The sequence below is a fragment of the Corvus brachyrhynchos genome, unplaced genomic scaffold (assembly GCF_000691975.1).
Source record: "Corvus brachyrhynchos isolate BGI_N302 unplaced genomic scaffold, ASM69197v1 scaffold1, whole genome shotgun sequence".
In the NCBI taxonomy this organism is placed as follows: domain Eukaryota; kingdom Metazoa; phylum Chordata; class Aves; order Passeriformes; family Corvidae; genus Corvus; species Corvus brachyrhynchos.
Genome location: NW_008237222.1, coordinates 5,344,013 through 5,370,990, shown reverse-complemented (window position 1 = coordinate 5,370,990; position 26,978 = coordinate 5,344,013). Strand labels below are relative to the sequence as shown.

Sequence of the window (26,978 nt, the reverse complement as noted above, 5' to 3'; positions counted from 1 at the left end):
TACATCATTTCACATCTCCCAGGGGACCAACTGTAGCTGCCACTGGGGTGCCAGGAGCAGGGCAAAAGTCCAAAGCCCCCCAGTCAGCAGCTAAATGTCTTTGTTTATGACCATGTCTTACCATGAGGCAAAGATGTTGCATCATTGCAGTGATGGCCAAATCCAATTTATCTTTCTTCAGCATTTAATTGTTTGTACATACTGGTGGTGACAGTACCTGGTTCCACCACCAGCTGTTGTGGTTGAGGCCACACCTACTCAGATTCCTCCTGTCTTGGCTCTACCACAGCTGAATTCTGTCAATGCCTCCGCACTTCCCTCCCAGAGTCTGCTCACAGACTTTGCTCTGCTTTTGCTGTGGGGTCTGAAGACATTGCAGAGGGGGATTATGGCCTCTTGCAGGCTGTTTCTGAGTCTGTGGCCAACCAGACCAGGAGGGGCCGGGCCCAGCCCTGGGGCTCCTGTTGATACCTGCCTTTTGGCATTTCATGTGTTGTGCTCCTGCATCTCCCCTCCATCAGTTCAAGCATGGCTAGGTGTGTTGTCTGAGGGCAACGCTGTGAAAGGAGGCTGATAGGCTGCTTTTTGGACCTGCCAGGGAGACAGTAAAGTGCATCTATTCATATTTAATAGCTTCTATATCTTCAAAGTTAATAATTTCAAATACATACAGAGGTGCCCCAAATGTGAACGTTTGCCTTTATATGTTCAGCTGATAAAAGTAATCTCAATTGCATGAAAGAGGGAGAAGAAAAAAAGGAGTTGGTAGATTTTCTCATATATTCTCTCACCAACAGTTACTAATAAATCCTGAGGAACCACTCAGAATGCAAACATGTTTAACAAAATTATTAGCAGCAGTTTCATTTATATGGGTGCATATGTATACCTCTTCATAGACATACATTAAAAATATATGGTATATTTCTCCTTTCTACATATGTGTGGTTTTACACAAATACATATACATGTATGTGTGTGCATCTATTTTGTGTGTGTATATATGTATATGCAAACACCAGGGAGTTCCTCTCACAGCATGAGGAAACCTGGCAGGGCTAGACCAGCCACTTCTCCATTAGTCTGGAAAATGTCGTTCCTTCCTTCCTTTGGCAAGCCTGTCTGTCCGTGATCACCAGTGCTGCCTTCTGCAGGCAGCTGTGGCTGCCACGTGAAGGCGAGCTCAGGGTTCCCTCTGGCCACGCACAGCCCCAGGACCTGGGCATTGGGACAGCGTGAGGATGCAGGTCACATCTGCAGGCATGGCCTTCTGCCCCAGGAACAGACACCAAGGTTGCCCATTTCCTAGTCAGCCTCCTCTCCCCCCATCCTCCCAGGAAATTTTCTACTTAAATCCAAGAGTGTGGAAGGAAACATATACTTTGCCTGTTCCCAAAATGCCTTTTAGAATAACAGCTGAAGATCTATATTTGTATCAAGTCTAGCAGCACCACAAACTCTACTAGCAGGCTCTGTTAAAGGATTTGTTTTTCCCATGACTGCTTTTCCATGCTCTGACTTTGAGCAGCCCTGGGTTCACACAGCACGTTCCTACCACATGCGTTATCCAAACACATCTGTAGCAGTCCCTACGTGATGAAATACAGCAAACAGAGGGGATGCTTGAGCTGACACTGACTCACAGATCTCTCCCCATGGCCCTGGGTTAGGTAACCAATCTTGTTCCCGGAGAGCCCACAGCCTCCAGGGCTCTGGAGACTGAGATCCTGACCTTCGGCTACATTTCTCTTCTGAGCGTCATCATGCAGATTCTGGGACAAGGTCCTCAGTTGGCACCGGTCTCACAGCTGTGTGGACTTCTGCTATTTTACATCATTTGAGCCCTTGGACCTTTTCTATTAGCTGCCTAAGGCTTCATTCTGTCACACAATGAAATTAATCAACATTAAGTTAATCAGCACTCACTTTAGGGTGAATCTATGCTGCTGGGGGAGTGAAGGGCCTTATGCAAAAGTAGACAAGAGGCCTCAGGCTCAGGACTGAAATCAGCTTTTTCAAAAATGATAGGAACATGTGATGGAGGCTCTCCTTGTTTCTCATGTTTTACACAGAGCAATGCTTATAGAGTAAATGTTTGAGCCCTGGTGTTTGTGTAACTGTTTCTCTGTAGAGTTTCTCCTCACAGAACCCAAATTATTTCATACTAATCAGGGCATTCATTGCAGTCCTCTATTCCACAGGAGCTTGGATAAGACATCTTGATGTGAAGAGACCCAAACTGTAACAGATTCAAAATCCTTCTCCATATTTAACTGGGAGATCAGAGTGGACACCAGAGTGTCCTGGGAGTTTTTTCATGTACCTTGACATTTGAAATCAGATTTAAACTTCTCCATGTTTTCTGGGCTTGTCCCTGTATCCCAGTGTGATAATGGCTGTAGGAACTAGTGTCTTTTCTGTCTTGCAAATGGAGATGTCAACATTCAACTTACATGAATATCAAAATAATAAATGAGTGAAGATGAGGCTAGGACTCCAAACCCTGCTTCAGCCAGGAGATTAACAGGTCTCTAGAATATGTGACATACTTAGAGATTGCTGAAAACACACTGCCTGCATCTTCAATTCCTTTTAATTTCCAACCAAGACTGATAAAACACTTGAGGCCCTTGGAATATGAGCCTGCTTTCAAAATAAAATCCAATCCTGCTTCCTAGCATGCTAATTAAAAGTGCATGGCTGATTCAGGCAGCCCTACAATAGCAAGAGAAATGCTGCAGGCATAGAGATGGCAGGGTTTAGCCTGTTGTGAGTATACAATATTAAAAACAGGCAGATGTCTCATAAAGATGATTACGACAGCACTCTTGACCTTTCTGCAAGAACAGGAATAAAAGCAAAAGAAAAACAATAATCAACTTTTGATTTATCTTGAAAGCTCTCTTCCTTTTTTAGGCATGAAGTTGCTGTTGTAGAAGTGATAGGGGTCACTGTCACCCTTCCACATCACATCAATGGGCACTCACCAGCTGGTGACCCAAGCTGTGAGCAAATTGACAAACCTCCACTGGAGACACCTCCCCTGGGATTACATGTGGGGAGCATGGGTCACTGCCTCGCTTCACTATTTTCCAGCTCAGTCCTGAGTTTGGTTTTGTTTTGTTCTGGGTTTTCTTGCTTTGTTTTGATTTAGTCTATTTTTTTTGCTTTGCTTTGCGGGGCTGGCTGCTGTGGGATCAGCAGTGGGAAGGGGTGCCCTGGTGCAGGCTCCCTGCCTCAGCATCGCTGCTGAGAGCTGCACAGGGGCACCAGCTCAGCATGGCCTCCTCAGAGAGCACTTTCTGTCTCCTGACAGACTTGGTTGTGTTACTTGTTAATGTCCCAGCATTCCCATGCAAAGAGCAATTAGCCTAAAACCCATATGGTAATGGAAAATAATAACCCTAATCAAAATAAATGGCAGGAGCACTGGCTTCTGAAATTATGAGCTTTATAAACTACAGCCATGACCACTAAAGATAACCTGATGGTGTGTCCAAGTCCAAGTCCTGTTTCTAGATTCTGTCTCAGGCAGTACATGTATTGCTTTTATAACATACACAAAACTATTTAATACTTAACCCAGAAGATTAAAACAGCTTCATCACAATTTTTTGTTGGAAGCTCAGAGCAATTTTGAGAATGACCCACTGAGATCTGATAAAAAGAAATCGGAGAACTTCTTGGGAATTTCATGGAAACATTCTTTCCAATGATAGAACCTCTATTTTTGTGCCTGGACATTGAGGGAAACCCTCAATAGCTGAGCTAATCTTTTCTGGTATGCACATTTCTGGCTAGAACCAGCTGTGTACAGATACCTTCTAACATTAGAATTGGAGCTGTGCCTTTATGCTGAGCCTTCAAAACAAACTTAGTAAAAAAAAGCAGGTGTAAGATTTTTGTGGGGCTGAAACAGTTTGCTCTGAAAGCTCCTTTTCATTAATTTGTTTTCAATTAGTTGGATCCATCTAACCACTACAGGCCTGAAATGGGTTATTTGCTCATTGTATTTATTTAGGCCTGGTGCTGTTGGGAATAGGAGAAGGTGGTGGCCCTCTAAAAGTAAACCTAACTAACATTTGTACTTCATAAATTTTAAGGCCAATAGATAAATGCCATTGTACTTATGTGGACTTTCCAGAGCCAGAGCATTTTCTTCACATACTCAATTCTTATTCTGAGTCCAATCTCATTAGCTGAATTTAGACCTCTTAAAGGTAAAATAAAAAGTCTACCTTAAACTAAGTTTTTCATTTAAATACTCAACCAGAACTGATAGACTATGGTAATGATTAATTATCCTTAATGGCTAAAATTACCCTATTTCTAATCTAACTGTGTTTGTATCCATGTGTAGTTGAGTACATTCCTGAGTCATTTGCAAACTGTATCAGTATTCATCACCCTATTTTGGGGGGGAAGAGGGAGGTCACTATTAAAAACCACATTCTTCCAGCAGTAACTTTCTGTTTATAGTTAGATTTTGAGACATACTGGTTCTCTGGCTTTTAACTCAATTTATGTGTGCCACACTTACTCTGTGTGTAGCTTTATAGTTTTATAACCTCAACAGCACGTGGAATTAAGTTGGATGTCATATCAAAGTCTAAAGTTATCACACTAGCACTAATACATCTATATATCAACTAGTAATCTCCTCAGAAAATATCTAGTTAGTTTGACAAGATGTCTTCCTAAATCTATGCTGTTTATCATCAATTATTTATTTTAATATTTTATTAATTGAATGAGATCTTCATTATTTTTGCAGGATTTCTGTCAGGATGTCAGGCTGTGATTACTTCACTCAACCTTCTTATCTTCTTTAAAATGTCATCACTTTCCTACCACTTTCCACTCAGCAGCGTTTTCAATGTGCAGAACGACACTTCAAGGTTTAGCAGAAAAAGCAAATTTTCCTTGAGTTGTTTTGTACTGTGAAAATAATTTTCTCCATTCAGCTGACTTTGAGAGCAGTGAAGAACAGCCAGGAATGAGTCAAACCAAGAAGCAATCATGCTCTGAGCATCTGAAGCTGCACATGAGATGGTGATGGGTGCCGAGGGAACACCCACTGTGGCCAGGCTGGCCAGCCCTCAGTTCTCAGTAGCCCAGTGGTGATGACAAAGGGACTTCAGGCATCCAGGGATGTCCTCCACTCCCCAGCTACACCTCTCTGAATGACAGCAGTATGTGGGTTGTTGTTTCTTAACTCATGGGAAAGGGCACAATTTGGTTCTGAAACTATGCAGCTTTTGGGGTTTTATAATGTGTTTGAAAGAGGTGGTACAAAGAAGGAAGCAACCAGGAGAATTACTTTCCTGCTCTTCATCAAAGGTGAAGATGGCGAAACAACTGGACATTGACATTGTTATAGGTAGTGTGGGACATCTTCTGCTCAGTGTGTTTTGTAATGATTTCAGTATCTCCTTAGAGGAGGCTTTGGGACCCACATCTTTGCTCTTTCAGGGAGTGCCTGAGAAATACATTGCTATTCCATGCAAAATGGCACAGTTGCAAGAGGGTGCTGCAGCTGCCCTCACCCAGGATAATTTCTCATCACTGAGAGATCATTGACACCTGCAGGCTCAGCCCTTGCCAAGTGTGGGTGATAAGTTGGGATCTGAGAGTCAAGCACAGGATGGAGAGCCTCCCCAGCCCCAGGGAAAAGCTGTGAGCTCCAGCCCAAGGGAACTGGGACATCAACACCTCCCTAGCATCAGGAGCTCAGTGTGGGACTCACTAAGAGGCTCTCTGAAGACATGGTGCTTCCCAGTCATCTTGCTGGCTCTTTGGAAAGTTCCTCTCTCAGCTGACACTTCTGGCTGCACACAGAGGAGTCATCCATGCAGGCCAGGCTCAGCCTTCCCATCATCATAAGGGGATGAAATGCAGTTCTGCTCTTCCTCAGAGAATAATTGTGAGGAGAAATGCATTAAGGACATAGAAGTGCCAGGGTATGAGGGCTCTGTGAACACATACTGAGAAAGGCAGAAAAGCACATGTAACTAGGCACTTATTAAAAAAGAAGTGGATATTTCAAAGGAAAATAAGATTAGCACTGCATTAATAAGGAGTAGAAATAGAAAATAATCTTTAAATCTGTATGAAAACATGAGCCACTAAGAAACAGGCTTTGGTAGCTTCCAGTGTGATTTCTTGTGCTTCTTTTTGAGTGCCCAGTCTGGACCAGTGGGGAAAGGAACTGAGCCGGGTGGATTAGGAGTCACCTCCCCATTAGCATTATTTTCCTGTCATTAATGACTGCATATAGGTAATGTTTACTATTGAATCCCACATGTATCTGTTTATTCTCCATGTAAAAATACCATGATAAACCATCAAGGAGCTCATGGTATACAGGCATGTGACAAGCCTGGCTTTATACCCTGTCTCTGACATTAGTCAGTCTCATTTATTGTGCTGAGGAGCAGCCCAGTCTCACCACCATTTTGCTTTATGACTAGTTTGGTCGATCCTGCCTTTGAAGAAGAACAAGGGCTTGAGAAGGATAGCCCCACTCCTCCCATCTTCTGTGATCTCATCAAATTTTACATGGCACCTGCTGATCAATATTTTTCCTTTGACTTCACTGCAACATTTTGTGTTTTTCAGGACAGCACCAGGAGGGTAGAGTTGACCTTGATACTTCCTGCTCCTTCATGCAAACATTTTGTCATCTTTGAAATGCATTCTGTTCTGGAATCTTAAAAAATTGAAAACTTTCAGAGAATATTAAAATCATTAGCTTTATCAAAACACAATAAAGAGTTCCACTATCCCCTGAAAACAGACTTCTGCAACTGACATAATAATGAAGTAGAAATTCAGTTCCTGGGGCAGTCTAGAAGTGAACATAGACAAAGGAGGAGCTGGGAACCACTGGCTGTCAGGCTGTTGGGTTTATTATTTTTAATGCTTCTTAGAATTCTTTACCTAGTCCTTTCCTAAGGCTCTCCTGCAGATTCCTCAGGGTGAATGTTGCCAATTCCTCTATACATCTTGCAACTGGAAAAAGAAAATTTTCTCAGTAATCATGTTATTCATTATTTAATCTATTAAATGTTAATCTAAGGGTATGTGCATGTATTTTCTTAATCAAATACAGGAGACAGAGGAGACGTCAAATCACAATAAATGATACTGGACCGATGACATATTTTAACTTGTTCAGCTATTCATGATGTGTATAACTGGAAGTTCAGAATATCAAATTTAACAATTAGACTCAAAAAAGAGCCTTTTTCTGTATTTGATTCTCTCACCTACTTAGCTGAGAATGTAGATACAGACAGTCCCATCAACTGAATCATTATTAAATGTCACTTAAGGTGACCAAAATTCTCATGCAATTTATGTGTCTGCACAGGCTGCATTAAGGCTCTCTCTCCCCTCTGCAATACACTGGTACTGCTCATGGCATTGGCTGTTACTCACCATCCTTCCAGAAATGTGTCCCCTCAAAGCATGGGAAAAAGAACTTAGCCCTGAAGGAAATATTATAACTAAATGTCACCAGATACAAAATATTTCTTGTTTTGAGTGGTACTTAAATGGACAATTCTATCCCTAAATGCAATAAGAAAAATGTAATAATAGTAGCTTATATTTCCACAAGTTAACATTTCTTAATGTTAACATTTCTTGACTATGTGACTTAGAATTCAAAGGTAGTTTAATGGAGAAGAAGCTTGTCAACTATAATATTCTGAAAGCAGTCAGTAAATGTAATAGAACTCACATTCTTTTAAAACAAATCCCCCTTCCTCACTCCAAGGTTACAGTAATATTAACTACAATACAGATTGGGAGCCACTGCTTTGTCTCCCAACAAACCTCTCCTAATGGGGTTTGAAAACGTGCTCTTATCAGCATAATAGCCCTCTCTAAAATTAATTCTGGTGCAGCGGGAGATGGCCAATGCAGAGGAAGATGTTTCCCACTGGTGGCAGAGATGAGCCTTTCTCCTTCATGCTGAGTACCAGGTTGTAGACAACACTGACACTGAGAACTTGGTCATCTAGGGACCATGACAAGAAATATCTAGTACCAATAAGAAAAATTGATTGCTTGGGGAAAAGAAAGAAACAGGTCCTAAATGTGAAATAACATCTTTGCATGTATCTGTGGTCCTGGTATAGTGCTACTGTGTGAGTGACTGAAGCATATCTGATTATACCCTGTTGATTTGAGAGAACTCACGTATTTTTCCACTCTCTTTTTACAGCTCCCAAGTCTACCTTTTGTCCCACTGAAGAGACCTGGTGGCCAGGCCTGGTTATTATCATTGCAGTATGCTGCGCCACACTAGTGTTCCTCTTTGTAGTTGTCATCATTTGCTACAAAGCCATAAAAAGGTAAGACTCCAGATGCTTTTACTGCACTTAGGGCAATGCAGCCCCACAGAGGCTGACCCAAGACTTGTCTTACAATATGTTGTTCAGTTTAAAGACATTCAAAAGGCAAAAGGCGTCCTGTAGCCAATGTGAGTTTTCACTGGAAAGTCACTTCATGTACCTTACCCTGCATGTGTAAAGGATGTAGTTCAATGTAGTCATGGGCATGAGGAAGAGAAAAAGTAGAAATGGGATAGAGTTATGGTGTTCAGATTAATAAGAACTTGCCCAAAGTCAAATTACTGCAGGTTGCCGGTGAAAGTGGAGAGCTTTGGCTTGGCCAAGTGTAGAGGTAGGAAACACTGTACTACTTGTATTTGAACACTACTTCTGATAGTGTTCAAAATTTATATGTGGGATGTGAGATTCTTGGCCCAGGCCCATTACTAATTTTGACATTTCAAATGAATGCAAAGTCTTCTAACTCAAAGCCTTGAGTAATATGTGTAGTTTTCATTTGGAGACCGTACTTCTAATTTGTTCTTGCTTCAAAATTATAACCTACAGAACAAAATTCAAAACCTTTCTCTTTTAATGTAAAAGCCTCTGTGAAGCCTATGTACAACAGTGTGAAGTAGCCATTTCAGCTCACTGTCTTTGCAATAGCTGCACTTGCCTAGGCCTCGAATAGTTAGGAAGTATTGACTTCAGTTACACAGAAAAATATGAGCAAAAATAATTTCTTCACTTGAATAACATTTCATATTTCTAGTGGAAAAGGTCAAAATTTTAACATTTCCATGTGAAAGTTCCAAATGCAAGTCCAAAGGGTTGATTTAGAAGAGAAAGTAACTTGTGGGAATTGTAGGCCAGATGCATAAGGTTCATTTCTCTTTTGTTTTTAGTATGGCTCTAACGACACCCCACAGCTGTGTGTTCATGGCGTCACTGTTTCATACTCTGAGTATCTTGGCTGGGAGCTGTTGGTATATCCGGGTGACCCAGTCTGCAGTAGAGAATGCAGGATGCCCATCCATAGCTCTCATGAGACACTGCAGTGACATCTGCATCTCAGCTTGGATTAAATGACAGTTTTTTTCAACTTCATGCTTTCTGAGTGATAATATTTTGGAGTGAGGCAGAAAGGAAAATAAATGAAAATAGTTTTTATGACAAATGTTATCTGCGTGCAAAGTGATTGCAAGATTTTTGTTGAGCCTCAGCAAGGCTATCACAGTGGTGGAGCACTGGACATGTTTGGTGGTTGTTGAAAAATTTATGCAGGATTTGAAAGGGCATCAAAAAGGGAGAATTCCAGCAAGAGAAATTCTCTATTTTATTTCTTATTAAATTTACATAAATATCTTTGCTATTCTAGTTTAGCTAAAGTGAATGTTTATTATTTTGGGAGATCTGGAAAGCTTTCACTCTAGCTACTGCACTTTTGAAAAATTGTCTCTGGAGGACTGAGATTGGCATCCAGTTGAATCGGTAGCACAGTGTGAAATCTCGTACTTGTAGTTGCTGATCTACCATTGCTGCTCATTTGTAGTTGTCTGCCTACTGCCAAACTGTGAATGATTTGTGTCAAAGCTGCAAAATATATGTATGAGAGCAGGAACTCTCCAGTGCAATTTGTGCCTCGTGAGGAATTGCTTTTCGAATCCGCTGTGATGCTGGTAGATGGGAGAAATAGATGGGAGGAATAGAAATTAAATTTAAAGAGACAGATTTAGAACTGCCTTGCAAAGGTTTGAGGAATTCACGTAACAGTCCCATGCTTCGTGTCAGTAAAGGGTAATACTGATACTTGATGAAGACACCCATTATTTGTCAACAGCATGAATATCAACCTACAAGTCAGCTGCTTGAACAGGCATTAGGCTCAGAGAAGAGGGAAAATTCCTCTTAGATCTTCTTATTTTTGACATTCACACTGCTGACAAATGCTAAGCTAAAAACTGCTCAGATGTGGGATGGACAGCTATGAAAGAAAATCTTATTAATTATAATTTTACAGGGTAACTAGAGCATTTCTTTTCATCAATGAGTCCTTCCTAAAACAGCTCTGCTAAAAGAATCCCTAAAGGGCCTGGCAGCATTCCCCAGTAGTTCAGGTTTCTTGATCCACTGTAAAAGATATCTGTCAATAAATGCTGGGAAATAAGATCAGGTGGTTCACAAGAAAAGCATCTCTGCCTTCAACACAGTATTATCACGTATTGTTGAGCTGAATTGGCTTTAGCTAGTGTGAGAAATCCTTCATTTTGTTTTTTGCTGGAAGGTAGAAGTGACTAGAGAAAGAGTAAGGGGATTAATACGGGTGATGCTGAAGCCAAGAGTTCTTCCACTGTGTTCCCAGCTTTAAGCTCCATAACCATGCTCTTCCCAGTCCTTTCTCACACCCTCATCCCACCAGCTCTCCTCTATGCTCCTCCTGGGCCCTTCTTCCTGCATATCTCCTGGAACTGGTATTTCTGTCACTGCAGCACCTCTGACAAATCTGTCTCCTACCACCACTGAAGAGGTGCCAAAGAATGAAGTAACAGCAGTCATCTGGTTGTAGGGTGTAACAAGGGTTAAATGCTCCAGTAGGAAAGTGCAGGCAGGGATTTATTTGCATTAAGTCTGGATCTGTTGTATTAATCCCTCACTTTCATAAGAATCAAATTTGAAGCAAAAAGAAAAAGAAAAATCCTATTGTGCTTAAGTTGAAATCTCATTTACTGTTTCAAAGGGCCAGACCCAGTCAAACTCTCTTATGTCTGCTTTTCTGTAGCAGGAAGAGAGGTAGTGACTGTCCTCGAGGTATCATAACTCAACTGTGTTTTTATTCAATCTATATATAAACTGTGTCTCCTGGGGTAGTTAGTTTTCCCTCATAAAAGCTAAAACTTCAGCGTACCACCAATTTTAGGCACTAAGGCGATTTGTAATAAAATACAACCTAGTGGATTGGTGCTTCTTTGTATATAATAACTACCTGAACCAAGCAAGTACGCTACTACCTCCATCCCTGCATCTACCCTGGAAATACTCAGGTTCTCCCAATATGAAATGGTCGCAAGAAATGCTGAAATCCATTCCAGTGATTGGATTTGACCTCTCTGGTCTATGAGGGAACTTTCACCAAATTGCATCCATCAGTGTTAATACTCAGATGGGTTGAACTCTGGGAAGATACCTATGGAGTGATAGTTCAAAGGTGCTTCAAGCAACTTCTAAGTTTCATCTTTGTGTTGCTGGTGACTGCAGCATTGGACACATGACTGGCACACCAGGTACAGATGTGTGTTGCTGAATAGATCAAGCACCAGAGGAGACCCCAGGTGATATTATGTTGTGCTGGAGCATGGTTATGTGATGATAGCACACTCAGTTTGGCAGTGGAAAACCAGCTATTTTCTATGGTCTTTGTGTTAGAGGGGTATTTCCACTTTTAAAAAAATGTGAATTTTCTCTTAAGAATCTTTTCCATAGCACATCAGAAAAAAAATAGCAATAGTCAGTTAGCACCATCTGTGACATTCATAGATTTCTGGGACAGGCTCGATCACTGGCTGGGACTCAGCCTCAGTGTAAGCAGTGGGACTTTTCCATACATTTCATGGATAAAAAAAGTGATCCCACTACCAGGGATTTCTGTAACACATAAAAAGAGCAGATGAATAACTGCTTCAAAATCTAGATATGTCCAAGTAATTCTCTACCATGTCTTTGTCTGTAAAAACCTGTTTTCTTTCCCCTAAAAACTGTAATCAAGAAGTAAAAGCAGGAAGTCCAAAGACGATTCATAAACTAACACAGGGTGGAGAAGGCTGGATCATTTCAGTATTATGTGATTTTTGGGTTGGGCAAGTGCACCGTGAATGCCAGCAGCTCTAACAAACCTTCATCTGGTGTGAATTAAAAAACAATCAATGGAATTCAATTTTAATCAGCTCTGGAGGTGACTGTTTCTTAAGCTTTTTTTAACATCTGCAAGTACCTGAATAATAGTAAGACAGTAAGACTAGAGGGAAGTGGGAAGTAAACACAGTAAAGAGGATTAATGAGAGTTGTTTGGTAAATAAGCAACTGAGATGGGGGAGAGCAGGACATGCAGTGTGTAATCCTATTTCTGCAGCTCACTGGTGTGTCACTGTCTGTGAGGGGAGTAAGATATTTACATAAGAGGAAAAAATAAATCCCTGGCTCCCTGTATGAAATTAAGATAACGGAGCCATCTGTCAAAGCTCGAAGGAGAAAGCAAGGCTGAGCATCCTGGTCTTTATGACAAGTGATGTGCCAGCTATTCAACCTGGCAGGGAGTGTTTCAGATGGCTTTCCAACATGCGAAAAACATCTACTCAGTGTCTCTGGAACTTCCCTGCAGTCTGAGATGACCCATGAGCAGTTCATTGTGCTTAGTGATGTGGCTCCTTGGTTCTGCTGGATTTCAGATAGGATGGATACATCTGTTCTCAGATGGACTGCAGGGTTTGCTGCCAAAAAAGCTCTACTGCTAAGTCAGCAGGGAAAGTGGGTTGATGATAGCCAAGTTTTACATGATACACCTTTTATTCACTCTTCTAACTTTGTGAAGCCACTGTTTTATATGTCTCATAGCCTGAGAGAAAGGTACTATAAATGCCTACATAGGCACTTCCTTACATAGGTGCTGAGTTCACCTTCAAATAATAATTAAATGAAAGAAAATATTGTACTGAAATAAAATGACAGGTCATATTTAAACTGTCTTAAAATTCATTGCTCAGGTATTTTTAGGGTGCTTAGCATTTGTGTATGATTTATGGTCCCTGTATACTGCAAAGTCTAGTTTCAGAAGCGGGAGCAAAGATCTGAAATTTGGCTTTGTTTAACAATATACTTGTGAAGGGAGGACACTGAGACCTTCTTAAAGAGGCCAAGAACTGGCAGTGGGAGCTGTGGTGAAGGTGTCCCATGGAGCAGGGGTTTGTGTCCCACTAAACAGGCCATGGCCCTGCACTTCTCCCCCAGCCAATTTTGTACCACTCACTCCCCCAAAGAGCAAGAGCTGTGTAGTCCTCTACATGGTCTTCTCCTATGAGCCACTGAGGCCAAGCATGATGTAGTCCAAAATCAATATTAATTGCAACAAAACGGTGCTGTTTAACCTGAGCAGAGAAGACAGAATCCTAAACGTGCTTAATTGCTTTGAAGAGCAATTCACAGCATGACTGATGACAGGTCAAGGTGAATTGAAATTGTTAATGTCTCCTATTCTCCCTGACACATTAGAGGAGTTTGTACTGAAATGGTGCCTTAATTCTCAGCAGGTGCAGGGAAAGACAGTAATCACTCAGAAGATAGAGTGAGATAGTTGGTGGAAAAGATATGTTTAGAAGTACTGTTTGAGTGGGAGACACCCAAAGGGAAGAAGATGATCTGTGGGGGCAGATCTCTGTGTCTTTGATGCAATTCATTGATGTCAGACCAGTTCAGCTCTGCAAAAGGGATCAATCCCTAAGAAGCGCCATTGAAAAGGGAATAGAGTCTTCATTGAAAGACCTTGGGAAAGTTACTGAGGGCAGCTGAGAGAAAGGCAGACTTGAACATTTTGGAAAAGTAAGGAAAAGACCTTTGCATTGTGGCCTGATTCCCCTGTCTGAATGTTGATGTTTATCAACAACAGGATTAGTATCTACCCCTGAACATCACTGTCCAGGTCTTCTGTCACCTCTAACCAAAGCCCAACATCCCCATGTGTTGCTTAGCCTGTATGCCTAATCATCTCCCAGTAGTGAATTGACTCCTGTCCTTGGAACAAGGCTGCAGATGACCTACTAAAGACAATTTAAATACCCTGGGCAACCAATCTTCCTGCAGGAGATCCCATTTTCTAATCATCAAGAAATGAGCTTTTAGAATCACAGGATGGTTGAGGTTGGCAGGGACCACTTGAAAGCATCCAATCCAAACTTCTGCTCTAGCAGAGTCAACTAGAGCAGCTTGCTTATGTTTGTATCCTGCTGGGTTTTAAGTATCTTCATGGATGGAGAGTTTTTGTTGGTTTTCTTGTGTTCTTTCAAATTTATCACTATTTACTAAACTAAATGTAGCCTTGCTTGATGAAAACTGAGGGCTAATACAAGGAAAATCAGTTATTCTCCCAAACAGTATTGAAGTCTGGATGTTGGTTGTGCAGCAATTTCCAGGGTGGTGTTTATGAGACAAGCTGTTGAAGAGCTTTACAGCTTGACCCAAGCCCACTGGAGATGCCAGAGCTCTGCTGTATTTATTCTGCTCATTCAGTGGCATCACTGGGGGTTTTGGACAGGGGGCTAATAGCTGGTGCTGCCTGATGCTTTTTAGGTGCATCAAGATGAAGGAGGATTGGCGTCATTTTTTAAGTAGAATAGCAAAAGTATTGCAACTATTTGTTAGGCTCGGCGTCATTTTTTAAGTAGAATAGCAAAAGTATTGCAACTATTTGTTAGGCTCCCTGGACAGCTCAAGGCTGATGACTGAAGTAGATAAAATAGCCTTTTACTTGGAGAGATGGCTGAGCCAAGCCACATGGGCACTGCTGTGCAGAACAGTTTGTTTTGCTGTTGTCTGTGCAGAATGTGTTGTCAGAAAAGCAGAAGGATCTGCTCTCCAGTGCTGTCAGTCTGGGACTTTTATAAGTACTACATGTGTTTGTAACTGTTGTAGGGCAGGATTTCGTTGTCTCTTCTAAGTTATACAAACTCACAAATTCTGCTAGGGAGAAAGTTTGTGGTCATAAATGGATAAAATGCCCCACTGTTTCTCATAGCCAGGAACACTGAAAGCCTCCAGGAGGCTTTAGTCTTTAGCATAAAACAAGTGGTCCAAGTGTTTCACAGAATACTCTCTTATGGATCATTTGGCACTTGTTCACTCCTAATTTGTGATATATTGACAAAGATGCCAAGAGAAATCTGTAGAGAATTATGGTCTGTCCTGTGACAAATTAATTTTTCAGTATCACCAGAAACAAACTTGCCATTTCTTGTTTTCTACTGCAGGTGAGAGTGCCACATCAAATGGGCAGAAGTCGACCCATACAGCCAAGTATTGTTGAGAGTTACTGCCTCAGTGCAACTCTGATATTCATGGGTGGATTTTACACACTTGTGACAGAATATAATGCTCATGCTGGTGTAATTATATTGGTTGCAGCATTTTGGATTTAACCCAACACAAATAGAAGATAAAAGTTAATACTAGAGCTTTGAAACATATAGGAGAGGTGCCAGGTTCACCATGATGTTTTTATTACATTTTTTCCTAAAGACAAAGAAATAAAATTTTCTTAGGCATTCATTTAGTTTTTAAGCCAGTCATAGTTTTTGCAAGCTGATGTGAGGGTGCTTGTGGCTGACCCTGTTAGTGAACAGCCACAGCTGTGGCTGAGGCATAGCCAGCACAGTGTGCTGAGACATTTGAAGAAACTTTTTCTCTTGATTATCTGGAGTATCTGAGCTCAGGACTGTGTTTTTACAACCTGCAAGAACCCAGCAGCAGAAGCCTGCAGTTCCTGGGTCAATATTTTTATGACTCAGAGAAAATTGTACCCATGGTAGTAGGGTGAGGGTGTAGATCTGTACTCCAGCTCCTTATCGCCCAGAAATTTCCTCTGCACAAAAAGAATCCCATAGAAACCTTCTTGGTGGCCTTATTGCTGCCTTTTGCTTTCTGCAAAGGATTTGCAGTGCATTTTGAGTAAAAGCAGTAAAGCCTGATTTCTCCACTGGCTGAACAACTGCAGGTCCTGCTGAGTGGAGCTGGTTTTGAGGGTCTCAGCTGAAGGGACAGCACATCTCACACCCCCTCACCTTGTTGTGCTGCCTTGTTCGCTGCCCTACAACCACATTGTCCAGAGGGAAAAGGTACAGACAGGGTCCCCCTCTGCATATCTGTGACACTCATGGGGTGCACATCAATCACAGCCACACCTGAGCTTTTTGGACCTGTGCTGCCGCTGCTGGAGGGGCTGCACGGTCTGATTTCTGCTATATCTGTCCTTCCTTCTCTGCAACCCCTGTACTGACTGCTCAGTATGTATCGTGCTGCGGGGTTGCTAAGCAGCACACAGCTCCCTGCTCGGAGAGCCTTGCCATGAAGGCGAGACATGCAGTAGGTCAGCGTGGGCAGAGCTGGGAATAGGAGAAGATGGCATCTGCTGGGGTGATCCTGCTCCACCACACCCTTCCCTCACTCTCTCTACAGCATCCCCTCACTCAGCAGGCATATGGCCAGCCTTGCTGGTGTGGCTGGGCTGGAGAACAATGCTACTGGTTTGTCCTTCTTGGAGAGCTGCTGGTTAATTAGCCATGTCAGAGAGTGTTTGTCGGGGGGAGCACCACAGGCCCCATTCCCCAGGCTAACGCCAGGTGATGGAGCGAAGCACTGACAGAGGGGTGTGATGTGTGTATGTAAAGAGTCTCATCCCAGCTGTGTGCAAGGTAAGAGTGGGAAAATAGGATCATTCCTCATTCCAGCCTTTGAAAGAGACCCTGAAAAGAGGACCCACATGGAGAAATTGCGTTGCCTTTGGTGTCTGCTTTTTGAGGCAGTGGCATGAAACCTTATGAAAAATGTTAATACTCTCAAGCAGCTGGAACTGTAGGTTCTTCCCTTCACTTGCTCTGAGCCCTGAGAAGCCAGTGTGGAGACTGGCTAAACTCAAATTCTTCCTCAGAAATTGTCCCCAGTTACAATTGCCTAAAACTGCACAAAACCAAATCTTTGCATAGACATCATGGTGAGCAGGACTTACCTCTTCATAGACTTGCCCCACGGCACACCTGGAACTTGGGAAGGCTGGGACCATGCTGTGCAATCCATGGACGTTGGGTTTGCATTTATCCTTCAAAGAGCAAGGTCTGGCTGTGCAGACTCTTCATTGTGAGTGGAGAAAGCCAGAAGCAGCTGCATGAAAATCAGTGGTCTCAGTCTGGTTGAAGGCAGAGACAGATTGCCTCAAATGCAAAGTGATCTAGATAGCTGCAAAGGTCAGTTAATTTTACAAGTTTTAATTTTCTTCTCAGCTCCTTGCATTTATTTGTGTTGCAGACACTCTTCTTTCAAAGACATTTCTGTAACAGAAAATCTGTAGAGAATTTTTGTACATCTGCACAGAAATTAATCATACTATTTAAATAATGTTGTGAAATTATATTTAAATGGTTCTGTGAAATAGCAGTAGCCTCATTCTTCTGTATGGATCAAGTCCATCATTTAAGTTGTTGCCTATGTTTGACAGTGATTAAATGGCAAGGTAGCTATCTGAATTTGGCAAAAAATCTGGACACAAAGTAGCATAATTTGGGGGATGGAAAAGTCCATTGCCTAAAATGGCAGTATCTACAGTCACTTGATTGGTGAGAGACATACTGTCCTTGAGAGAGAGCAAGAGAGCCGTGAAGATCAGCCCTTGCTCATCTCCTCTTTCTGTCCCTTATTATTCCAACCCCACATTTTTTTAGTAATGATGCCCTCCCTGACCCAGAGCACAGGCACCAACAGCCATTCATTTTGCAAACATGGTAGGGGATTCCTGTTCCTTTTTCCTCCTCCACTTTTCCTTCCAGTATGGATATCTTTTTGTAAGGACACCTTCTAATGTTTCTCCAGTTTTCCTAGTTAATGTTTGTTAAGCACTTGGAAGATAGCAAGCATTGAATAGTTGTTCAATCTGTTCCAGAAGGTCTAGAGAATTTTAAAGAACTGAGATGTGTAGGTTTGGGATTCCACTGGTGTTTTTGTATTACGGAGTGGCGGATAAGTTTGTTGCCCTCATGCCAGCACCTGTGAGAACATGCATGCCTCAGTTTTGTGGGGACAGATCATGCCTAATGCAGTAGAGTTACAAATAAACCCATTTTTCTGGGTGGAGCATAAATATTTCCAATGCCAGGCTGCTTCTGTGTTGCTTAGCAGAGCATGGTGCCCCATGAACTGAGTTCCATGACTGTGCCTTAGCTGCCTGCACTGCTCTGCACAAGACAGGCCTTTGAGGAGCAGGAGTGAGCCCAGCTCATCCCCAAAGGGCACTGCCAGTGCATAGTCCACTGCCAGGCATGGCCATGGCCATGACCATCTTCCAGACATGTCTTGGCTTTGTTTGAAGGTGCATTCATTCCATGCATTTATTTTTTTTTTTTTTAAATATTTTTATTTTGTTTAGTAGCTTTTTGCCAGGCTAAGAAGCTGGCATCGTGAGTTCATTTTTTTGCAGTAGTCCCATTCATTTTTCTGCTTTTATAACCAAAACATATTGACAGTGTATTCTACACTGAGAGCAGATAATGTCAGCTGTAATATCCCTCCAGTCAATAAAACCTTTTAAAGATCATTAGAGGGAATGCAAAGAATGGGTTATTATGTGAGGGGTCACTGAAAGTACTTTTATCAATTATGTTGGTTAATTGTCTGGTATCCTAATAATAAAGCTGCTTCTCTTCCTTAAGATTGGTTTCGTGTAGGAGCATAATTCTGAAGTTAGCTTAATTGAAGACTTAGTAGGAAATGGGATTGCATCCATCCCCTTTGTCTCGCAGGGACAGATCTTCTTCCTGTGTAACATCAGAACAAATCCTCCTCAAGTCCAACAAAGTCTGTGGAATTACTCTGACTTTGCACTGCTGAAAATAAATGAAGACTAAACTCCACTTCTTAAATTTCACATGCGGCTCAGCAATATACTGCAATTACTTGCAATCTGAACAGTCCAAACCCTCCCTTTAGACATACCCAGAGTGACTTCAGCAGGCTGAGAGAGGTGCAGTTCTGCAGAAAGAGATCTGCCCCCAATGCTCTGCAGCCTGAGTGCACCAGCTCAGGGAATCTCTAAGTGCTGATGAATGGCTGCAGAGCAGTATGGATTTTTTTTTTCCCTGGGAGAAACACTCAGCAAGGCTCAATCCATGAACAGAGAGGGGAATTTCAGTGTGAACCATCCCAAAACAGAAATCGCCCACATGCCAGCAGGGCTTGCTTAAATATACTCCAGAAACTGGTCAGCTAAAATTGGCTGTGAGGCAGAGCTGAGTTCGCTGTAAATCTCAGGCTTCAAAGTGCTTTTGTGAACAGTCAGAAAAGAAGCTCTCCCTGGGAGATGGTATCTTGGAGTTACGTTAAGATATCCTGCAACGTGATTTCCAGAGCTGTGAAAGAGACTTTTTCCTTTTGCATAATTGTCCTAGCACTATGCAGAGCACTTGCACAGAAAAGGTCTGAAGATGTTAAAAATTGTATGGGTACTTGCTCTTGTAAATATTATTTATCATCTGACCACTGGTTTCTAATTTTCAAAAGACTTTTTATTTGTTTTCATAAGGAGCAAAGGGGCAATGCAGCTTGAGGAAGGAGAACTCCATCAAATATCTAAAACTGAAAAACACCCTGTATACACAGTCCTTCCAAATGCTGCAGGTAATATCATCCAAGATACTTGAAACACTTTCTAGTTTGGAAGAGTAAGTTAAAAATATCATATATTGTGATAAAAAGTAATAAACACAGGGGCAAGACTGTTTGTTGGTCTTTTAGATGCTGGACTATCTAACTTACCTGAGTGGAGATGGGAATATGGGGGATACATGTAAAAGCCTTGGGAGACAAACACTGAGCAGTAGTGTGTGAGCTGCTAAAAGTTGTCCAGATGGAGCTGCTTTTTATTATAACTGTAAAACATTTGCTTTGTATGTGGGAGGTAGGAGAGCCTGTAACCTCTTCCTACGAGTAATGAATAGTGTACTGCTTGTTTTCTGGACAGAGAGATGGTCCACATATGGCCGTTAACTAATTTAATAGAGAAAAACTAAGGTTCCAGAGAATTTTCATCATTAAGGTTTTTTCTTTGACTTCTGTCTTTACATTATCAAATAAAATATATCCAGACTGATTTTTTCTTGTCTCTCTGAGGCAGTTAAGGGTAGAAGTCAGAATGTGACTCCTTCCATGATTCTGAAGACTTTGACCAGAGAAATGTCCTCCTCCAACCTGAGCCCCATATGTCTGAGCCATAGCACCAGGCTGGCCACCAGCCAGCACCAGCAAGGCTCCTTGTGTGTGGCTGCACACAAATGTAATGGCTGTGTCCCTGAAAGCAACTGTTGTCAGTGCACTGAGCTCCTCTAGCAGGAGTCCTCTTCACAAACCAGTCTTAGAAAGCAACTTTTCTTCTCCCACCAGTTGCTCTTGTGGAAAGTGATTCACCTCTGATAACTGATGGCCAGCATGAACCAAACAGTTTTTGGATGAGTGCCCCAGTACTGAGATGTAAACAGCCTCCATTCATGTTCTTTATGTTCTTATAAACATTCAGATTATGCAGATTGATGGTCTAGTAATTGAATAACATTACAAAATTTATTCTTCCATTCCTGTCTGCTAAATAAGGATGTATTTGAAGTGTGACTACAGCCCACACATCATCTTATCTGGGCTTCTAGCAGTGAAGTCTAGCCAAGAGCTCTAAACAGGTACTGCTAGCATCCTAGTCCTGGAGATAAAACTGAGTGAAAATAAATTACACAGATATTTACCCTGATTCTTGGACAACTTTTTGTAACCCAGGAAGATGCCACTGCAGCTTGATCTCTGCTGGTATGTAGGTAGCTTGGATATTTCTGGGTATTTCTATTTATACGTCCCCTGAGGCTAGACAAAGCCTATGAAGGAAACGGATGAGTTGTATGAGACCAAATTTTATTGAAAATCATTATCTTTTATGTGTTGATAGCTAATGAAATATCATTATGGAGAAGAGCTTTGAAATCATTGCGCATATAAGTGGAACAGCTCACTGATTTGCCACCTCCCCTCAGCCACTTTTCCCCAGGGATCAGCAGGCACACGCTCAACCCGGCACATGCCAGCACCAGCAGTGGGGCTGCCAAATGGGGCTGTCCAGAGAGCTTTGTTCAGGGGTGAAACAGCAGTGAGGAGAGAGACAAGTTCTTTACGTGCTACTGAAATCACCTTCCTGAGAAGAACTGAAAACACGCAGGGATTTTTGGCATGGGTACCTTGTGCATTCACACAGGTACAGCTGTGCAATGACAGTAGAGAGATGCCTCATAGCTTTCAGCTTTGGTAAAATCTTTGTCATTTGATACTGATACCCATACACTGCAATCTTTCATGTATATATGTATATATAGAGAGATTTTTGCAGGTGGCTTTTACAATTTACAATTTTGTACCACCGCTTGGTCTTCTGAGCACTGGTCATTCCTTCCCACAATGGACACCAAAAAAACAGTCTTTCTTCCTCTAACTATATTTGAAAAGAATAATGACACTCTATTCCTGTTTGGGAAGAAATAGGATATGTATTTCCCCAGAGAATAATCTAGGGCAGCAAATCCCCAAGTGGAGACAGGTGTCTCCTGGCAGTGCTGAGTCGGGTATGGGAACCCCAGAAGGAGGTGAATTTGAGATCCTGTCATGTCTCTACTGCCAGCCCAAGGTCATCCCTTCGTAGCTTGATTGGATTTCCTTGGAACCCAGCCTTCCCAGATGCTGGACTTGATGCACTGGCACTGTTGAGACATTGCTATGGAGGTAGGCAGTAGAAACAGGTTTGCAACACTCAGGATGTCTTACAAAATCAGTTTTTATTCTAAATTCTCATCCTTTTCAAGCATGAAGCACCCATAAGTGTATGAAATGTCGTTTGCACTGTGAGTTTTAAACTATTGCAGTTTACTGTTCTGGACAAAACTTCTATTTCCATGTCTAAGTGATCTTAACTCTTCTCAACACTTCTTTAAGCCTATAATGAGGCGTGATAAAGTCATTATTAAATAAATAGTCTGCCCTGGTTTTACTTGATCTTGTCTGAGTAGTCATAGATAGAGATTTTCTGAAGTGTGTACAAGTGGGACACGAGGTGTAGCTCTCTCCTAGTACTCTACCACACAATTGCCTTACAAACAGTAGGTCTGTCCCAAATTTACACAGTAGCCAAAGCTGGCAAGGAGGGTTTTGTCAAATATACCAACTAAGTTTTGTGACTAGACATGATAAAGGGCCAAAAACTATGTTTCCTCTAAAAAATTTTCTCAACACAGAACATACAGATTATGTTTGAATGTGCATCAGTACATTGACCTTTACCCAGGACTTTGCAGAGGATTGGTACAAGCCAATATGATGAGCCAATATGAAATTCTTTGATAAGTGAGATTTAAAATGTGATCAGATCCTCATCTGAAATTTAAGCTTGGCACGTGAAATACACTATTAAATGGCTGTTTGATGCTTTCTTAATTTTAGGACTCAAGCAAGCTAATGCATGCATGGTGGAGAGGTCATTATGGACTCTGAGGCATCATTTCAGGCGTGTGCTAAGCTGTACAGAGTTGCATGGCCAGAGTTTCATTCACAGATGTTTGGCATGAAGACCCAATTTGTTTGCTAAACAATGTATAGCAAATTATACTGTAAAATAATGCAAACCACTTATTAGTGAAAAGCCTGTTTCGCCTGCCACCAAGTGAGTATGTCATGGATATTAATAGTTCCCTACTCATTTCCTCACTAATTTGAAACATCCCTTTAACCAATGAAGAGCAGCCGTGGAATGGAAATGCATAAATGCGTGGCCATAGCTTATCATCTGAAAGGGGGCTTGGAGTATCACACTTTGGAAGATCATGCATAATTCAGCTTATTAGGCAGAAAATAGGATAAAAAGGTTCCCCTTGGTGTGCAAGAGGAAAATTTGCATGCCTGGATCTCAACAGTCAACAAAAATTGGAGTAAAAAGTTAGTGGCACAGAGCTGGTGGCACACAGAGAGCCAATGCCCTAATGCAAGAGGGCACTTGAAAAATCACAACAAGCCAACATGACCTGGTATATCTAAATACATGGGTCAGATTAATCACAGTGACAAGTGCATACCAGTGTGCCAAGCCAGTGATTTAAATGGTGTAACTGGGGCAAGTTTGACCCCAAATCCCTGCCTGTTGTGCTTTTGAAAACAATTGAGTGAAGGAGTTAAACAGAGCAGTCTCCAAGCCTGAACTTTTGCATCTGACAACAGTCTTTTCATTGAGATTCAAGAAAATAACTGCTCTGTTTTGCTAGCACTAACCCTGCACAATTGATAAGGCAGAAGCAAAACCTTGATAAAATCTCCATTCCCCTGTTTGCAGGCTCTGAAAAAATCCCCTTCCACTGCCTGCAAGTGCCAGTGGTGTGATATCCCTGGCAACCTGTCCAGCAGGGTCTGCAGAGCGATCTCACCACCAAAGGAGAGCATCCAATCCACCCAGGTCTGTGATGGGACAACAGCCTGGGGAGGGGAAAGTGCAAATTTCAGGACAACTGAAGCAGTCCATCTTAAAATTACTACTAGAAAACATAAAAATGTAGATAAAAATGAGAGGAAGGCATTTTTTAACATAAAGAAAGAAGAGGAAATCTAGACAGGGAAAGAAAATGGAACTGGAGAGGTGCAGAAACATAGGAGACCAAAGAAAGAACAGGTAAATAGGAGAAAAACTGCAAGTAGAAGTGGCAAAAATGTCTTCATTTTTTAACCACTGGTAGGTTTGGAACTGGGAGAAAAGAAAAACAGAAGAGTTTTTGAAAGCAGCAGAGAAGTTTAGACAGCCACGCCATTTTTCCTGCCCTGAAAAAAAATAAGCATTGCCATCAGATTCTCCATTCCTCCTGCCAGGGATGTGGCACAGTGGATGGGTGCTTTGCAGTGTCACAGAAGAAAAACCAACATGACCTCGTGTCAGATGCAGACAGGCACTGCATGTTGAGCACTGAAAAACAGTTCATCAAATCCCTTGGTCTCAACAACTCTTAGTCTCCCCTTCCATTTCCATTCTCTAACAGCTGAAATCATGGAATATTAACAAGCTTTAACTCTTACCAGGTAGAGAGGCACAAAATATCACAATCAGAAGTATTTTCTTTGAGATTACAAGCAAACAAATTTGCCTACCTGTAATAACTCTCCATAAACCTTTCATTAATACTTTGCTGAAATTAAATGTCATTAACCATTTTTTATTAATTGTTGTTTGTTTTGTTAAATATTGACAAGAACAGTTGCACAGACTGACTGTTGTAATACATGTATCTGGTCCTCTTTTTGCCCTCAGCAACATTTTAATCTCAAGACATTCATGTCTGGAATATCTATGTGGAAAGCACAAAGCTTTTTCTTCCTGTTATGTTTAAAGCTTCAATTAAGCCTCTTTCGAGAAGGGAAGTTGTGGGGCCAAGTTACAAGATGGAACATGGTCTGTTACAGAACTTAATCTGAGGTCTCCCTTTTCAGAGTAACTATAAAATCCTAAATTAATGATTTGGCTCTGTGATGTACAGATGCTTGATAGTTTTCTGCACTTGTTGAGCATTTCCTGAATTGTCTCACAATTAACACTGGTGATCCTGGTCTGTCTTACCAAATAGTATGAGTGGCCACTAAACAAAACAAGAAGGGCAACTGGTGCTCAAAGTCTGGTAGGTCACAGCAGGCACCATGTTTCAGTCACTAGCTCAGGCACCCAGAGCACAGACACCTGTATGTGGGCTAGCAGACTAGCCTGCCTTTACAGACAGTGCAGGGAAGCACAGATGCCTTGGGCACAAAGCATCTGACGTATTTTGGACATCCACTTTAAGCTGTTCTGAACCGTGTTTTATAAGTGCCTGTTTCTCTCCATTGGCTGTGGAGATTGTCTGGGGTGGTCACCACAGGTGTACACGTCTGCACTGGTCAGATGAGTCCACTGCTAGTGACCGAACCCAGTGGTTTCATGATTACTGGTGAGGGAGTTGGGTCTTTGGTGGTTATGACTGGTCATCATCCCAGTTTGAATGATGTGACACTCTGAGGAGAGAGGTCATGACTACCCCAAGGTAGAGCCCAGCCCAGCATCCCAGCCTGTGTTCCAGAGATGAAGGTGGCAGTGGAGGGCGCTCCTTCCAGCAGCCTTCATCTCATGCAACAGGTACACCTGTATCCATTAACAGACTAACATGGGGACACCAATAGCACATCATGAGACCTTAGGATCAGATCTCTCACCTTCCAGGTGGACTATGATGCTTGACAAAATTTAGCTGCTGGTTTGGCCTGTGTTCAAAAAGGAAAAAATAAACAGGAAAAGTTCAGTATTATTAAGTACCTTACATTTCCTCGCTTTGAGTCTGTATTGACAAAGAAGATGTTTATCTCTGTTCTTTCTTCTCTCCCCACCCTGCCTGTACATCACTGAACCTGGGATCACCCAAGGAAACCAATGAGGAAAGAAGAGAACGGAACCAGTCGGTCCGAATATGCAATGACCTCCTCCCAAAACAACAAGACAGTTGATAACAATGCAGTCGTATAATCCCCGAACCCCACCAAGGCGCAGGAGGTGGTAAACTTTTGAAGCACACACACGGAGTATGCAAGGTGGGTGAAATGAGGCAACGAAGGGAGCTGTGCGGCCAAGGACTTCATTTCAGAAACAGCGCATGCATCAGTGATCCAGAAGAGAAAAGCAGGCTGCTCTCCGGGCTTGCTGCTACTCCAAGGGAAGATAAACTCACCCACCTGGGCTGCCCAGAGAAAAGGCCTCACAAAGGCATGAGCATTGCATGCTGCATCCCACGAAAGTGATGTCATGATGCCTCCAGCTTCTTCTTCCTCCTTCTTCCCCTACTTTTATGTTGGAACTGAGTGTCCGCAAAAAGCTTCTGAAGTTAAGATCTTCTGAGGAGAGGGTAATGCCAGAGTGGCAGTAGTTTATCATGGGTGGGTCAGAGGGAGGTGTCTCCCTCTAAGTGGGAGGACACTTCACTCTAAATGATGAAAGGTGTCACCTGTGTGCTTCTCCAGCCTGTGCAGTTTCATACGCTGATGCTTCATTCTTATCATTCTTATTATTTCGTTATTAAAAAGGGAACAAAGGTTTCTGTTAAGCAATCAAGCGAACTTGTGACCTATCCCAGGAAATTTATCTGTGGTCTGGTGACTATGCAGTTTTCATGGCTGAAGGCTTTTCAGGCAAAAGAAATCAAGATGTAAGATTTTAGCAATTAGCATTGCTATTGAAAGAGAGATGTTATTAAGATGTGCTTTAAATGTTATTCATAATCAACCTCCTTTTTTTGCACCACACTTTTATTTTATCTTTAAAATTGTTCTTTCTTTGTGAAATTCCACATGTTTCTCTGAGTTTGCATCACACTGATTCCCCAGAGAAAACTCCTACAGGAAAGACACTGTTTACATCTTGGCGTGAGTGTTTGGGTGGGATTGTGTTGAAAGAACTAGCAGCCCTTTGAAGTTGTCTTCATTCACTGTTTAGTGTTGTTCCCTGAAAGTCTGGAGTCTCCTGAACTGACCCACTGAGGACATTGCAGATCTGGCTTGTAGGACCCCTTCTGAGGGTCTGGTAAGCTGGTTGTGCCCACATTAACTCGGCCTCTGCCTCTCCTGAGCTGACACTGATGGTGGTGCCAAGTTCAGCATACAGTTCAGTATACTTTCCGTGATGTGGATTACAGACTATTTAAAGCAAAGCTGAATCTACCCAAATTCATTTCATGTGGGATCTCGGGTTAGACTCAGTAAGCAGCCCTCCAAATAAAGGTGGTGAGACTAATTCAGATGCTGGTATTTCCC

General features: G+C 42.0%; 1 protein-coding gene across 1 annotated transcript in view; it reads left to right on the top strand.

Annotated features, from left to right (window-relative positions):
* Nucleotides 1-25,680, top strand: part of PRIMA1 (proline rich membrane anchor 1) — a gene marked incomplete at its 5' end in the record, with an annotated part of 41,714 nt that extends 16,034 nt beyond the window's left edge. The window contains 4 exons of the mRNA XM_017729027.1: nucleotides 8,231-8,360; nucleotides 19,669-19,763; nucleotides 22,614-22,833; nucleotides 25,599-25,680. Of these exons, the coding sequence (XP_017584516.1) occupies nucleotides 8,231-8,360; nucleotides 19,669-19,763; nucleotides 22,614-22,738 (350 nt within the window). The remainder of the gene's footprint in view (nucleotides 1-8,230; nucleotides 8,361-19,668; nucleotides 19,764-22,613; nucleotides 22,834-25,598) is intronic.
* Nucleotides 25,681-26,978: the final 1,298 nt, after the last annotated feature.